Here is a 17248-nt window from a genome sequence, read left to right on the forward strand (position 1 = left end):
AAGTTTAGGGATGAAACTGATTAAAAAAAAAAATGAGGCATTGGACTGATTTTAGACATAAAGTTCAGGGGAGTAAACTGAAATTTTTCCTTATTGTTTTTTTTATACCACTTGTAAGTTATGTTTAAATTGAATATGCACTTGCTACTTGTCATTTTCGACTCTTAATATGCTTTTTATTTTTTGATAGTAGAGTTGATGATCCAATGACACAACTCGAAAGTCGAAACCCGAATAAAATAAAACAGGCAAAGACCACACGATAAAAAGTGGATTACTTGTATGTCAGAATAACGCTATATGAACCACATTACAGGCGTACCACATGTGCGCATCCTACCTTATCTGGCAGTTAAAGTGGTATAACCACGTCAAATTTTGTAATAAATTAAACTTTATGCCACATAAGCTCACATAATGTGGATCTCAATATTGGCGGTGCTCCAAAACGTGGCTCGCTTTTTGTAAGTCAACCTGTCAAAACCCCCCTTCTTCTTTTTTTATACGAATCAAAAACCCATTTAATACACATGTCATTTCCATCTCAACCCACTAACACAAAATAAACTCTTATAAACGGATTTGTCTATCATACCATATGGTATGACATACCTATTGTAAATGTGTCTAATTGTATGACACATGTATGGGGTTTTTAAAAGGGTAAATGGTCATTACATGGTCATTTAGTTACTTCTTCAATCAATGATAGCCACACAATTTATGAGGCATGTTATACCATATGGTATACTAAAAGTTTCCCTTATAAACCTGATTATTGAAATATTTAATGTAAATACAGTTAAAATCTCCAATAATGTACAGTAGGAATATGAAAATCAACGACATTGAATAAATGATGCCAGAGTGCATTCTGTAATTGTTTTTGGGGAGACATGTATAACCAGCAAGCATTGAAAGTTACATTAGTGGAGAAGTGAGTGAGTTTTGTTAAAACAAAACTTCTGTGCGACCGCACAAAGAAAACGATCATGTTTTTCTATCATAACTGATAGGTTGCCAGAATTCCAACATAAGAATAGGCCACCAGAAAACCCAAAGTAGGGATCTCTAAAAACTGATCAAGACCAATAGCTCTAAGTTTCTGTTCAAAATCAGAAGGTATGCTCTTTGTTTCAAGAAAGCACATAATATCAGGCTTGTAGGCTTGTAACTCTTAGGATTAATTATAAAACACCACTCGAGCTATGATGTTATTTTTATTTTCATACCTAACTATCAAAAACTTGTATTTTTATACCTGAAGTTTCATTCCGTTAGCATTTTGATACCCTGACCACTAACATTGTTAAATTTTGAGGGCATTTTCGTCATTTCAATAAATATATCATTTTTTACATTTACTCAACAAAATATTTATTTTTTGAGGTTATCAAATACAAATAGAACAATTTACTTTAGCAAAAATATTCAAAAAAAAAACTCCAAAATTAAATATTTATTTTGCAACAATAGTGAATTAGTGATAAAAGTTAGTAAAACTCTTGTATGTATATATATTTTTGGAGTTACAAGTTAAGCAAAAAAAAAAAAAAAAATTAAATAGCATCATAGTTCGGATAGTATTTTGTAATTAATCCTAACTCTTATTTATCCACTCAACTTAACCTATAAACACAGGCCGAGAACAACCCCGACAACTCCACAATAATAGCTTCATTTTCCAACACAATGGTTGTGATTTGTGAAAATGTCTAGCAGGACACTGAAAGTTAGGGAATATGATGGCATCAACCTTAGTTGACACATGTAAAGTGAAATCCATGATAGCTTTGGGTATAGTTTGAGCGAAAATTCTTTTACGCACCAAGGTGCGAGTAATCCGAGCAACTAATATGTAATATTTTGATCCAGTTATCCACGTCACATTATCATGCATGCAGTAGTGTTCACCTGATCAGTTACTGACTAAGAGATTCATGGTCACTGACTAAGAGATTTATGGTCAATCACCTTTGGATATAGTTGTTTTGTTCGTAACCCTTAAATGTAGATCTAATGGTGATTGACCATGAATGGTCAGTAATTGACCAGATGAATATGATTGATCATTATGTATTCTAATACCATTAACAAAATTGAAACAAAAAAAATAGTCATAAGTGTTTTTAACACAAGAGGTGAGGACCTGAGGTTGAATAAGAGATACTTTTATTATGAGCGTTTAATTTGATAGGATCAAAAATAAAAATAAAATAAAGAAATTTAGGGTCTCTAGTTTTTATTGAATCTTCGCATACGACGATTTGAAGACTTACACATTAATGGTGCAAGTGCATCACATTAATGATGCAAGTGCATCTTGATACGTAAAATTTGTTTGGTAGTCTGAGGCTCAATTAAAGTAATAGGCAATGTGAGTGAGCAGTGGTAGTGAGAAATTATTTGCTGTGGCCGGAACACCAGCTGGCATGCTGATTTGGTGCTCCCAACCACTAAGCGCGCGACACGTGTCTAGCTGAAAAATTGATGGGATTCCCAATTTGTTTAACGGGTCCGTTTCCTCTCCGTTCCGTTTGAGTAACCTCTCAGTTTCTCACTCTCCTCAAGAGTACTCGTATCTTTTCTCTAGGTTTTCGTTTTCACTCTCCTCTGCCGAGATCGAGTCTCGTGGCTTCGTCGGAGGGCTCGCCTGGGCCACTGGTAAAGTTTGCGCACGATAGGGCCTTCGCTCCCTTGGGCGAGATCATCAACACCTTCAACAGCAATGAGATCTTTCTCCGTGAGCTTATCAGCAATGCCTCGAAGCTGTCGTCCTCTTTGCTTTTTGGTTGTTCATCTGGATTCGATTTCAGTATTAAATAGTGCTTTTTGATTGTTTCTTGTTTAGATTCTGAGCGATTGCATTTGAGGACTGGTTTTGTTTACATTTTGGTGTTGTATTAGTAGAGATTTGTACTCTTTAGACTGGATTCTAAATCTGTTGTTTTGTTATTGGAAAATAATAATTATAATAGAGATTTGTGTACTTGTGTTGTTGTTTTGCAATCAGTATTGAAGGGGGATTCTAGTAAATTTTTCTGATTTGGGGGTTTAAGGTTTTGATTATAATTTAGGGGTTTTGTTTGGTGTGTAATTTGGGCTTAGTGATAATCATGATCAATGACAATTGGTTTTGCATTTCTGTTGTCATATGCATGTCCCCAATGTGTGGACAAATAGTTTTGGTTTACTGTTTACTGCCTTTGAAATGATACTGGTAGGGTTTTTGGTGGTTGAAGTATATGCTTCAGGGGTTGAGTTTGATGCTTTCTGTTGATTGTGAAGATGCATGTTATGTTGCTCCCCTTGATGGAATATTAGTGAAGATTTAGCTTCAGTTTGTGCCTTTTGATATCACCAAAGTACTTTTGCTTATGTGTAGTGTTCTATTTAAGCAGGCTCTTGACAAGATCAGATCTGAAAGCTTGATCGACTAGAGCAAGCTTGTATCTCAACCAGAGCTCTTCATTCACATTGACAACTATGAACTTGTCAGCAGTCACTCAAGGATGTTTGCCTCCATCAAATCAGGTAATAAGCTAGTATATGTCTGATACTTTCCTTTGTGTGTTCCTTTGATACTAAATGTCATGTAACTAATTTTATAAGAGGCAATATTTTCTTATTTATTGTAGGGATCTGACTCTATAGCATTCTATAGCATACTAAAAGTTCCAATCATATAATATGATCGCAGCATACATCTGGAAGCACATCTGCCCCAAACCATCAATTTGGATCATATCCTCTACCAAGCCATGGTTCAATGACTGAGCAGCAGCAGAGTTCAAGAGATATGCCATATTATTTACCATAAGGCTTAATATATTTTCTGTCCAAATAAACTCTTGGTAATGATAAGAGATTATTTGAAGTCTATTTCATGGAACTTGTATCTTATTCTTTTTCAAAGAAAAAGACCTGTAAACAGATTGTGGTTTGTTTGTTCATTAAGCTGGCCAACTTCAGCTATTGTTGAAAGCCTTTGCTCAAATTCGATGTGTTACTCTAGAATGGATGGTTTGCAGTATGGTTTTGACTTTTGACTATGAAGGCTATCAGTTTATCCCTTTTACTCCTTTTAGACGTGGAAAGATTTGTGCTATCTTTCAACTTTACTGAACTGAGCATTTTTGGAATAGATTTATATTCAATAGCATTTGCTTGTGCTCTCTAAAACACAAATGAAATGATGGAACATTAAGGGGCGGGAACCACAACTGGAAAATGTAAAAGTAACATATGTTAAAATCTGTTCATGGTCATGTGTTACAGAATAGGAGGCGCTACGAATATTGAAACTATAACTTTGCATGATGCTAGGGAGTATATCGGACTTGAGTTCGTCCTTGTGACAAAAGACCTGTTTCTTTGCATGGTGTCTGAAATTTGAAAAAAAAATTATAGGAAAAAATCTCTATTTCCATGAAAGAAAAAGTACACAAGTCTAAGAACTAAAGTGGAAATGATATATCTATTTATACTTTTGAGATTAAATCTCATTGCAGAAAAATATTTGAAAAAGACTAAGATTAAGCCTTACCACAAAGCATCTTAAGAGAAAGCAGGTGAAACATATGGCTGTAACAGAACCAACCTGCAATTAGAATCCATTTTTAGCTAATATAACTAGTCTAAAAGAACTGCAGTTTGGCTTTAGCTATTCTGTTCATACTGCATAACCGTGAAAGCAGGTGTACATCCACAAACCTACTGCCACCACAAATAACACTATAATCTATTTGCAAGGTTCCGATTTTGGCCAAATAATAATAGCAGGATGTATGTTTTAGAAGGTGAAGTTGCATAAAGTCATTGCAACTGCAAACTGTTTGATACTGGTACGCCTCATTCTATTATGGCTGATATAGAAGTCCACATATTCTCAGCAGAAGTGCAAATTGTAATTTGTTTCATTGTGCAGTAACATTCAGTCATATCATATAGATCCTAGAAACAAGCTTATCATAGGTTTCGAAAGGCATCACAATCTATAAATATGTTGGTTAAGTTTCATAGTTATAGATTGGATCAAATTATGTTTCCTGTTTCTTTCAGACTGTATTTTTGTTCTTTCTTTTTTTATGGAACTGACATTGAGGCACAATTGTTAAAATAATCAGGGACCTCAAACTTGTGTCCTTCAAAATGGCACACCTGGGAAACTTCCTTTTCTAGTGAGAATCTGGCTACTGGAAGTGGTGACTCTAGTCGTTTCTATATGAATAAAGGAAGCAAGGATCCTCAAATTTTCCAATTTTAAGATGCTTTTACGGTTTCAGTGTGTTAAAGTTCAATGAGGTAACTACCTAAAACTTTCATTTCACACTATGAAGTAACTAGCTTGCTCAAATTTTAACAATTTATAACTACATTTCTATACACAGATAACCTTCAACCAGAAAATTCAAACCAACCAAAGTAAACAACTTTGAGAATTCAAAAAATCAAAGAGTGAAGAATTTCGAAAATTGTAGAACCTGTGTGGGAAGACCAAGCGGACAGAGCCAGGCCAGACGGAGGCGTCGTCGTTGACCGTGACCTAGCCGGCCAAGAAGGCGAATTTTGAGGTACAACTTGCACATTTCGTAGATTGTATTACTGTACGCTGCACATCCTTCGCCATCGAAGCTGTCGGCGCAGTCATCTTCGCAAATCGCGATTCTCACTGTAAGAAAATCGCGGTTTCTCTCTCGTTCAGCCTTTTCATTCAATTTGGTCGCGGATCTGGAACGGTCTCTTCTCTCGCTTCAATATGTTTTTGCTTCAGAGACGGTTCTTCTAAACAGAAGAAAACGGAGCCGTTAAAGGTCATACTAAATCCCATCAATTTTTCAGCTGGACACGTGTCGCGCGTTTAGTGGTTGGGAACACCAAATCAGCATGCCAGCTGATGTTCCGGCCACAGCAAATAATTTCTCGTAGTGGTAATCAAACATACCGATGAATAATCCGACAATAAAGATACGTAGTAAGAAAAGAACATACCTGCCATTTCATTCCATCCATATTTACCTGGAAAACAAATTCTTTTCCTTCCCGCCTCCATGTTCCACTCAAGAGTCAAAGCTTTGCATCAAGCACAATCAAACCCTCTCCTCCACTGGACCAATCTCACAAATCTCCAAACCTACCACACCCTCCGTCGTCCCAACAAACCCAACACCAAGCCTCGCCGCGAACGCCCTCACAGAGCCGCCGCAAAGCTTCTTCGCAAGCCCATACCCTTCGTCTCCGATGTCAAACAAACTCACGGCCCAGAAGACGCCTTGTCTCTCTTCCGAGAGTACCACGAAATGGGATTCAAACACGACTACCCCTCCTACTCTGCTCTCATCTATAAGCTGGCTCGTAATCGCAACTTCGAAGCTATTGAGACCATTCTTGGCCATGTACGAGATAGAAACATTCACTGCAAAGACACCCTTTTCATTGCTCTGTTTCAACATTATGCGAAAGCCAATTTGATTAACAAAGCCATTCAGCTTTTCCATGAAATGAATACTTATAATTGCGTCCGTACATTGCAATCTTTCAATTCTCTGCTCAATGTGCTTGTTGACACTGATCGGTTTTCCGATGCCAATGAGATTTTCGGTCGGTGTAGTCAAATGGGTTTTCGGCCCAATTCGATTTCGTATAACATAATGATCAAGGGGTGGCTTAAGAAAGGTGAAGTGGAAGAAGCACGGAAGGTATTCGATGAAATGCTTGAGAGAAAAGTGCAGCCTAGTGTTGTGACATATAATAGTCTGATAGGGTTTTTTAGTCGAAAGGGAGAGTTGGAGGAAGCTACTTATTTGCTTGAGGATATGAGACAGAAGGGGAAGTACCCGAATGCTGTAACGTATGCATTATTGATGGAAGGTTTGTGCATGGTGGGGAAGTATGAGGAAGCAAAGAAGATGATGTTTGATATGGCTTATCGGGGTTGTAAACCACGGCTTGTGAATTATGGTGTTTTGGTGAGTGATCTGGGAAGGAGAGGGAAGATTGAGGAGGCGAAAGCTTTACTGCAGGAAATGAAGAAAAAAAGGTTTAGGCCAGATGTTGTGATTTATAACATCTTGATCAACTTTCTGTGCAAGGAAGGTAGGGCTACAGAGGCTTATAAAGTCTTGATTGAAATGCAAGTTGGAGGTTTTGAGCCTAATGCAGCTACATATAGGATGATGGTTGACGGGTTTTGTCAGACTGAAGATTTTGAGGGAGGGCTGAAGGTTTTGATTGCAATGTTGACAAGTAAACACTGTCCTCGGTTGGAAACATTTGAGCGCTTGGTTACGGGACTATTGAAGTGCGGGAATGTTGATGGTGCTTGTTTTGTCTTGGAGGAGATGGAGAACAGAAATCTGGAATTATGCTGCGATGTTTGGGAAGCACCAGTTGTTGCTGCTTGTGGTGAGGACAGTATTGCAGGTGACACAATGACTGAAGTCATTTCTGCCCACTAAGGGTTGTCAAGGAAGAGACGACCACAGCCATTTTGTCATCACTTTTGTTTCTCTTTCAGGTATGATATGATTCAGACATAAAATATTCGCACTTTGGCAGCAAGACCATCTTATAGTACAGTGAAATGGGCAGTTTGTAAACAAAATGATAGTGAAGATGAATTTCTGTATATTGCAATACTCTTCTGTACAAGCTAGCTGATACATATAGGATGCATACAAATCTACTCTAGGAATCAATGACAAATATTATGATCCTACAATCACTCTACATGACTACTGATTGATTACCTATGATACATGATCCACAATTACCTCCATCACACATTGCCATATTAATGCATAATACCTTAACTGATATGCTTTCCTTCAATAGTTTGAACATTTACTGAGCTTCGTAACAGTAAACTATCTTCATCCACCAGTGAAATAAGTTGCTCCTTGGTCCTGAGCTTAAAGCAAAAGTAGTGCTTTTTTGGGTAATAGGAAGGAGAAGATAAGATAGTTTGGTTTGTTTGCAGTGTCGGGTGTTAGAAAAAGAAAATAAGCTAAGCACAAGACATGCATCTAGTGACTAGAGTGTGAGGGGAGAGGAAAAGTTTGAAAATGCAAGAGCTTTTAGCTTCTTGGTGGAAGAAGCCATTTGAGTTGAGACCACTGTTTACTGTTACCTTCAAAGAATGAAAAGTTAATTGGAGAGAGAGCCTTTATGAAGAGAAAACCTTTATCAACATTTGAGAGACAAAAATGCAATGAAGTAATCGTGATTTTTTTTGTTTTTTTGTTTTGGTAGTTCTCTCAGGTGTTAAGCTATTCAAATCCCTACTACTCGATGATGATGCCCGGTAGTGAAAATAGAGGTTTTGTGTCTCTGCAGAACCTTTAAAAGCTATGTTCGCATACAACAGGGAGAAGATGTTTTGTCTAAGAATAAAAGCATTCCATATTTCCATAAATATTAGACCCTGTTGATGTCCAGTCCTAAGAACAGATGAGCTCTATGCAATGGAGCATAGTAGATGCATAAGAGCTGATAGAAATTTGTGACATAGACTTCGGTTTCAGATAGTGGAGCAAAGGTCCAAAAATAGTAATATGCATGTCTTAAGCTCGGAAGATATGAACTTCAAATGTAGTCTTAGGTTGCTGCTTTATCATCTCAAGAACAATATCATCCCCGACACGCAGTTGATTGTCCTTCGCAAATTTGCTCCAACCGCCATGGATTCTTGCAATCTCGCTGCGTCCTGCTTGCTTAGTGACACTGCTCTTAGCAGACCAAGTTTTTCCTTTTGGGATTCGGAGGTCCACATTCCGCGTCTGACCTCTGCAGATAAAATTTTTGGCATAGGATATTGGTATTTGCTGCAAACATCAGTAGAGATGTATAAGTAAAAATTGCAATATTCTGTTCTCATTACACAGAATTTGGATTTGTTGAAATTTCTTACCAAGTGGTAGTATTTCACGTATGTAGGCTGGACCTTGATGACACAAAATGGAAAGGTAGATTTGAAACTATCAGCGCTTGAAAATTTAACACCATCTCCTGTCCATTTTTTATCATTTAACTCCATGAAAATTCTCACAAAGCAATAACAGAATCCCAAAATAAATTCTAAATGCACATACGGGAACAAAACCAAATTTTCATACATACCTCCACCTAAATTGGGTTCTTCATGCTGACTTGATTTAAATGGATAGTTGATTTCTATATAATTCTTACTAAAAATGCGTACATGAAAACACGAATCAACACATTCATAGCTGAAGAACAAGAAGTATCCTTCCTCAAGGGAGTAAAAGTGTGCAAATTTAAGCCATCCCTTTTCCAACCAAGTGCTGCCATCAGACCTTGTCAATTTTACTGGCCACTTTGCTCCATTTGGATCCTTGAGGATTACTGAGTTTGCCAGGAAATCTCTATACTTGCTCGCAACGAAACCTTTGATTTCCTATAATTAAGAACTTCATCATATTAATTTTGATGCTCATGTAAATATGTGGCATAAAGGAATCACAGATGTAGACAACATTGTTGTGCAGAAAAAAGAGAAAGAGGCAGAAGTATTGAACCAATCATAAAAAATAAAAATAAAAGATAAAACAAAAAACAAAAAAGAACCAATCAAGTTGAAACTAAATTCACTCAATCAGGCGAGCAAAGTGAACAAATCTTCAATGGGACACATAATGTTAGCGACAATCTCTCAGAATCACTCTTCTCCTCAAATCAAGAGTGATTCTGATTCTCTTTCCTAATTATATGCAATTGTCATTACTGTAGATTATTTACCATAGTTGTATAGCAGTTGTATCTATATATATGTATCCATCACACAGAATGAAATTAAGCAGAAATTCATTCTTTTACATGGTATCAGAGCTACAGTAGGTTGCTTCTTGGAGCACCAAGAGATGAGGTTGGAGCCAAGAAAAATGAGGAAAGGAAAGGTAAGGACCTAGACCTAGGCTGATACCATGTAAAAGAATGAATTTCTGCTTAATTTCATTCTGTGTGATTGATCAAGAGCAGAATCCGAATACCGCTCTCTTGCTCATGCTAGCGCTGAGACAACATGGTTAGCTTACTTATTGTTTGAACTTGGAGCTCGCATTCAATATCCCATTCTGCTATACTGTGACAATCTTAGTGCTACCTATATGGCTTCAAATCCTGTGTTCCATGCTCATACAAAGCACATCGAACTTGATTATCATTTTGTTCGGGAAAAAGTGACCACAGGTAGCCACCGTGTTTGCTTCATCCCATCTCCGGACCAGCCTGCCGATCTCCTCACCAAGCCGCTTCACAAGCCTCGTCATTTGTTTCATGCTAGCAAACTTATCCGAGCAGGCCCGTCTAGTTTGAGGGGGGGTGTTAGCGACAATCTCTCAGAATCACTCTTCTCCTCAAATCAAGAGTGATTCTGATTCTCTTTCCTAATTATATGCAATTGTCATTACTGTAGATTATTACCATAGTTGTATAGCAGTTGTATCTATATATATGTATCAATCACACAGAATGAAATTAAGCAGAAATTCATTCTTTTACACATAAAGTTGGACAAGAGGTGAAATATTAGTCAGAATCAGTCTCATCCATTATTTCAGAGATCCAAAAGGCAGGAAAGCTCAAGTGGCCACTGCACAATTAAGAATTAACTTCCATGGCAATTACAGTCACATTATAAACAAGCTTTCCAATTCCCAAAACCCCAAATCCAGATTGCCTTAGAACACTTGACCACATAAACACACATAAATAAAGTAGCAATACAGGCAAACCATACATTAACAAACTATGTTGTAAACACTTCAATTTTCAAATAGTAATCATGCATAAGCAGCTAACTCACAGACAAGTGATTACACCATAAATCTAACACAAGGGATGAAGGGATCAGTTCATTTAGGTGATTTACCGTTCTTATTAGTTACACTTGGTATCTAATAAACAAAATCAGACTAACTATATCCTATACATGCAGGTAAAGAGTTCAAGAATAAAAGAACACAATACGAATAGAACAGAAGAAAACATAATCTTAATAAAAGTAAGTTTCTCTTACTTTCTAACGGAGATAAAAGAAAATCTAAAGGTTTCAACTTTGACGCTCAAATTAATGAGATCAGAAATGAAGCAAAGTTTTCCACTTTACAAGGTTAAAGGTCATTACTTACAAGCTTCCCATCTTGAAGAGCCTTATTGAGAACAACCTTGAAGAAGCCTGGAGTTTTCTCCTGAATGGCAAGACTATTACCCTTTCTCCTTTTTGAAGAAGCCATTTAGTTGAATTTCTGTGCTTCAAGCATGAAAGTGAAACAATGGGAGAGGCTTTAGGAAGAGAAAGCCTTGGGCTAGCTAAGAGCAGGGCTCTATGTATTTGGTCATAATTAAAGATGAGATCTTTCAAAATCTTTTAGGTGAGAAGCAAGAAATCTTGTCCAAATTTTTACAACTCAACTTTGTATCCCTCACTTTTCAATGACAATATTTATTCTTATATGAAAGTAAACAGCTGTTTCTGCTACAATAAAAAAAAAAATCTGTAGCATAACATAAGAGTAGAGGAACCATTAACTATGCTGCATAATCTGCAGGAGTTGTACAAAAACGTGCCAGGAAAAATTAATTGCAAACGATTTGATATTTAATGATTTTTTACTCTGTTTCTTTCTGAGAAGCAAGAAGATTTTCCCAAATAGGTATGAAGGTACTACTTCGAAAAACCAAAATGAAAGCCAATAGCTAACTGAGATGATAACTCATTACTCCTCACTGCAGAAGTCTCTGCATGGTTTGTACTGAGTGGGTGACAGAAGTGCACTGATGAGTCTGATGCTGAATTTGGATTTATGATCCTCATTCAAGCTGATAGTAAAATAATGTGAGCAGGTCTCGGCCAAAAATAATAATCAAAAGGGAAACACATTTTTCACTTTATATTGGAAAAGTCCAGGACTAATTGACATAAACGTAAAATCAAATAACTCGACAGTTAACCTTCTCAAGATCATGATCACTACACTATATGCTTATGAGAAGTAGAATAAGCACTATTCAAGTCTTAAAAACTACTCTTGAGTCATGACAGCCCCATAAAACTACTTGAGGCCACTAACGTATGCTTATGAGAAGTCTAGGACAGCTGAGAAACAAATAGTCTCTAATTCAACACTAGGGGAAAGCCAAATTAGCTGAGAAAACTAATTCAGCTTTTTCGCTAGCTAAATGAATTATTTCAATTGTGCATGTACTTGGCAGTCCTAGGATTCGGTGTGCTTGTTTCAATGCCTTCAGTCCACCCCTTAGTGTGCTTGTTCGTTTTTCATTGGGAAATCGGTTTTAGACAATATAATGATCAAGGGGTGGCTTCAGAAGGGTGAAAAATAGGGAGAATTTTACAGCTATGGTGTTTGAAGGTGAACTACCCTATCAATAATTCAATAGTGACATATCACTATGAACCCAAATGGCCGAATGATGGAAACTATGAACCTAGTAGCTGCAGCTACATAAAGGATAATATGGATGATAATATGTAGAACATCCACAACTGATATCAGTACATTCAAATGTTACACTTACCTATGGGAAGACGTCCACTGAAATTCCAAATCAAGGGGCAGTGAGGCACCATGGACCATCCACCATTCCTCCATATTCTGCATATTTTGCAACATATGAACTGTCATTAAGCTGAAATCTTAACTGGGTTTCATTCCCACATTATCCTAATTGGAAATAAAGATGGCTGCAAGAAACCTAAATGAAGTAATGAACAAAGCGATATTTTTTTCGTCCTGGTGTGTTTTATCCATTAGGCACCTGGGCTATCTGTTAGGCCTGGGGCTAAATTTGGGTTGGGTGGGAATCTAGATTGGGCTTTAGATTCGGACCTGATTTTAGTTTTAAAACATAACAAAAGGCTACTTCTGAATTTAATTAATCTAGATGCATTGTTACATTTTATGTGTACTATGATTGACAACATGGTTTTAGTTCGTTAGGTTTACATTCAGAAGACACCCACATTCTGTATGTAAAGTTCCAACCAATACACCAATATATACCTGAACTGCGAGCAGTGCACCTACTCCATTTTCATCAACTCCATCACTTCAACATGAGAGCTTCTTGAATTTATAGTATATAAAGCAAACCATACCATGTTAATTTTCATCAAACCTTCTCAAAGCTAGATATCAACTATTCCTATAGCTTCACTCTTGCCTCCCAAAGCCTCATGGCAATCCAAAACTCAATTCCTCTTCCCCTCAAGGCCATAACATGCCTCTTCCTTCTAGCTCTTACAATAACACACACCACCTCAGCCAGAGTCCTTGATGAAGAAACCGACACAACTCAAACCCAAATACCTGTTTCCACCGTACCTCCTCCTGTCGTCGGTGCCACAACAGCCGGCCCGACCGCTACGGTGGCCAACGGGGAGTCCTACCATCCGCTTACATTCTTTCTGCATGATATAATCGGTGGGACTAACCCTTCAGCCAGAGCCGTGACTGGCATTGTGACCAACCCTGCTGTCAATGGCCAAGTCCCCTTTGCTAAACCTAATGGAGCAGTCATCGGCGGGAACAATGGCATTCCCCAAAACAACAACAACAATGGAATCATCAACAATAACAACGTCCCCTTCTTCACCGGCCTCGGAGGAAACATCAACAACAACCTCAGACAAAGAAACAACAACAACAACTTCATCGGCGGGAACAATGGGTTCCCCGTCGTGAACGGCGCCCAACTCCCACCAGGACAGTCCCTTCAGAAGCTCATGTTCGGCACACTCACGGTCTTTGACGATGAGCTCACTGAAGGCCACGAGCTTGGCTCTGGCTTGTTGGGCAAGGCACAAGGATTTTACGTCGCTAGTTCTGAAGATGGGAGCAGCCAGACCATTGCTTTCACTGCAATGTTTGAGAGTGGTGGGTATGCTGATAGCCTCACATTCTTTGGGGTTCACACAATGGCTTCGTCTGAGTCTCATCTTGCAGTTATGGGAGGGACCGGAAAGTACTTGAACGCAAAAGGGTATGCTTTGGTTAAGACCATCAATGGAGTGAATGAGCAAAATACTGATGGAGTTGACACCGTTCTTGAATTTACTGTGTATCTTAGTTACTAGCTTGTGTGTGCCTTAAGGTTTTATAAGATGCTGTAATGTGCTTGCTATTTCATCTCTTTGCTGGATCAGTGTGAAACATCCTTGTGACTTAAATTGCAGAAGTTGATTGTATACATGTAAAATCAGGTGTACGTTTAAATTTCTTTCATATTTATGTTTCATTTGGTCTCAAGTTCCCATACTAGCTCGATCGCTAGACCAATTTAGTTTGCTTGGATATGACACATTGAATGGAATACTAGTGAGATAGAAGCGGAAGCGGAAGGAATATGAAACCTCGACTTGACTCTGTACTCTTATCCAGTTTGGGTTTATGAATTAGTGAAGATACATATGCTTGTGGTAAGTTATAATAGCCTTGCAATAAAAAAGCAACATCTACATACTTATTATTGTAAAGAAACGGGTTTCAAACCTTCTCCATTTTGACAGCTTAGCCAACTAAGGATCAAAAGTCCTCAAGATCAAACTATACAAAGATTATCCTATTACATAAGCAAGTGTACGCTAATATAGATTGATACAAACAGAGTTTTCTGAGCCTCATCTGTTTACTACGGTCAATCTCATATAATTAATTGATGCTAATCTCGTCTGATATGAATTGTATGAATCTCCATAATCTCTATGACATAGCATGTACATAGATAAAGCATACAACGAAGATATTTCCATGCTTGACACAAAATTACACTTGACAACATTTGTTGGTTTACCAACTTTACAAACTAGCCACTTAACATAATAGCGTAATTTTAATTTGTTCCAACATCGCATCAATTTAATATACGAAATGCTGCTATTGAGGGCTACATTCTGAATCTCAAATATATACATAGACCTTAAATTTTATGTTTTCATTCTTATGATAAAATTAACTAGTTATTCATCAAGTTTATTGCAAAACCAAGATTATTTCTATGATATGATTACACAACTTCCTCATGAAGGATTTGCCTAGAACAAATTTACATGAAACTTATCCTGGTGACCGTTGAGAGGATGGTACGGTGTTGACGACGAAAGTGTTGTTGAAGGCCATAGCTCGGCATTCTTCAATTCACTTTGCATACACTTGAGAGAACACCTAATGGAGACATGGAGTTACGTCCCCGATGACTCTCCTTCCCTTCTAATAAATGAGGACTCTTAAGTTAAAGACTTGTTGAGGACTTTTCGGCTTATCTCACCTTTTGATCTTATATCCATATCTTGACTGTTCCTTCAGTTTATAGGTATTTATGGGTAGATCATTTCTCTAAATTTTCAGGTATATTAAAAAAATTTAAGGCATTCATGAGTGTGATTTATCAATTATGAACTTGAACAGTTCATATTTGACAGATTTGGTTTGTCCATTAATTTGATATAGTTTGTTATCTTAACGAACACCAATTTGGCTGAAAATTTGTATAAATTGTCTACTCATATAAATCTAAAGACTGAACGGATGAGATGTCAAAATGTGATTGAAAAATGGGTCTTTTAAACCATAAACCGAAAAGTTTTCAACTTAAATGTCTTCACTAGAAGAGTTCCCTAAAATTGAAGGAAGCCGTTCTAAAATTGAATCCAAGAATAAATTCACTGATAAGCAACTTCAGTAGCTCTATTTTAAGAGAAAATTCTAGGGTATGTTAATCAATTAGCCTAGATTTGATATAGAGGTAGACTGACTTCATGCAAAAAAAAGAGGAGGTCACTGTATGCAATTAACTCAAGTATGAATATTATCAAGTATGAATATTATTGAACTAAGTTGAAATGATGATATACGTATATACTATATAGCCAAAACTTGAGGATGTCATGGCCCCTATTGGCTTTTGAGTAGCTCCGGCGCGGTGGCACCCCTGGTTGTTATTTTCTCCGATGGAAATGTGATACGGGTGTATTCTAGCCTTTTAGGGATTAGCCTATTCCTTCTTTAAATTAGTTAAGGAAATAGCTTTTCTAACTTGTTAGGGGAATAGTTTTCCAACTTAGTTTGGGATTAGTTGTCTAACTTAGTTAGGGAATACTCTCCAAGTTAGATAAGGATTTATAGAGATTTTAGACTATAAATAGAGGTGTCTAGCTTAGTTTTAGACAGGGGGAGGAAACAAAGATAACATCTGTTTAGACGAGAGCGAAACAGAGAGATAGACTTGTTTAGAGTTATTGTGAGGGAAGGATTCAGACAATAAACATTGTACCTTTGCACAATAATAAGTGAAGATATATTTCTTCGAACCTACATTCCTTGTGTGTTTCAGTACTATTAATAATTCCGCTATTACTAGTATCCGTCTAGTAATTTGTATCAAAATGGAGGACCAAAAAGTTGCGCCGACCAATATACAAAATTATCTTCTTCCAATATGATACATATTTTATGCTTTACATGGATGGATTTGATTGATTAGTGTATCATCATCCTACTTTATGGTTATGGTTTTCTCTATTCTGGCCGTCGAGTCCTTTAGTAAAAAAAAAACCAGTCGCGAAACTTCCGCATCGAGCTAGAAGGATGATGCACAAGAACAATCCCAAATAATATTATAGTTACGGCCGGTTATATATTCTTTAATTTGCTTCTTCTAAAGTATCTATTGCATTCGAGATCATACATATGCTTTCAAACTTTCAATTTCCAAAAGAGAAAGAAGAAGAAGGAAACACCAGAAAAGAAAGAGCAAATGAGATCTGTTTGAAACCGAAAGTGTAGTTTGCAGTTATCATTTACTCATTTTTGTAGTTTGTTACAAATTTTTGCAGGGAAGACATTAGATTGTGATTAGACATGTATAGCAGCACTCTTATGTTCAAGCTAGCAGATCAATAATCGCTCACCACAATATATGATCACTGTGTACGTAGAAGTGTAGAACTGAAAATGCATGAACAATTTGGAAGATAGAAGAACGTTCAAAATTAAAGGTGATCGATAAATGTGGGTGTTGTCCATCATCGTATATGCAAGCTTGTGAAGGTTTTTTGTTCTCCACTGCCCGACCATTATTGCCACCGCATGCGGCCTTTTCATGGACATTATCATTACGTACTCCATCAGTCTCCATCTATGTAATTTTTTCCTATTGTTCTTGCATATATAGATATATATATATATATATATATATATAGTACGGCGNTGTG

The 17248-nt window shown here is 37.1% G+C and overlaps 3 protein-coding genes and 1 non-coding gene across 4 annotated transcripts; 2 read left to right on the forward strand and 2 right to left on the reverse strand.

Annotated features, from left to right (window-relative positions):
• Positions 1-4165: 4165 nt before the first annotated feature.
• LOC101307099 lies at positions 4166-5720 on the reverse strand. Its single transcript, XR_184262.1, has 3 exons — positions 5484-5720; positions 4547-4600; positions 4166-4385 (listed from the first exon to the last, which is right to left on the reverse strand). It is a non-coding gene; the product is annotated as an uncharacterized LOC101307099 (transcript).
• A 330-nt stretch (positions 5721-6050) lies between these two features.
• LOC101303024 (pentatricopeptide repeat-containing protein At1g07740, mitochondrial-like) lies at positions 6051-7457 on the forward strand. The gene has a single exon (XM_004295904.1). It carries the CDS (start codon positions 6051-6053, stop codon positions 7455-7457), a length of 1407 nt encoding a protein of 468 aa, XP_004295952.1.
• A 1104-nt stretch (positions 7458-8561) lies between these two features.
• Positions 8562-11252, reverse strand: LOC101303315 (B3 domain-containing protein REM5-like). The gene is made up of 4 exons (XM_004295905.1): positions 11148-11252; positions 9118-9415; positions 8909-9006; positions 8562-8822 (listed from the first exon to the last, which is right to left on the reverse strand). The coding sequence occupies exons 1-4, from the start codon at positions 11250-11252 to the stop codon at positions 8562-8564; spliced, it is 762 nt and encodes a 253-aa protein (XP_004295953.1).
• A 1961-nt stretch (positions 11253-13213) lies between these two features.
• Positions 13214-14231, forward strand: LOC101303601. Its single transcript, XM_004295906.1, has one exon. The coding sequence runs from the start codon at positions 13214-13216 to the stop codon at positions 14111-14113; it is 900 nt and encodes a 299-aa protein (XP_004295954.1). The 3' UTR covers positions 14114-14231.
• Positions 14232-17248: the final 3017 nt, after the last annotated feature.

The sequence above is a fragment of the Fragaria vesca genome, linkage group LG3 (assembly GCF_000184155.1).
Source record: "Fragaria vesca subsp. vesca linkage group LG3, FraVesHawaii_1.0, whole genome shotgun sequence".
Taxonomy (NCBI): domain Eukaryota; kingdom Viridiplantae; phylum Streptophyta; class Magnoliopsida; order Rosales; family Rosaceae; genus Fragaria; species Fragaria vesca.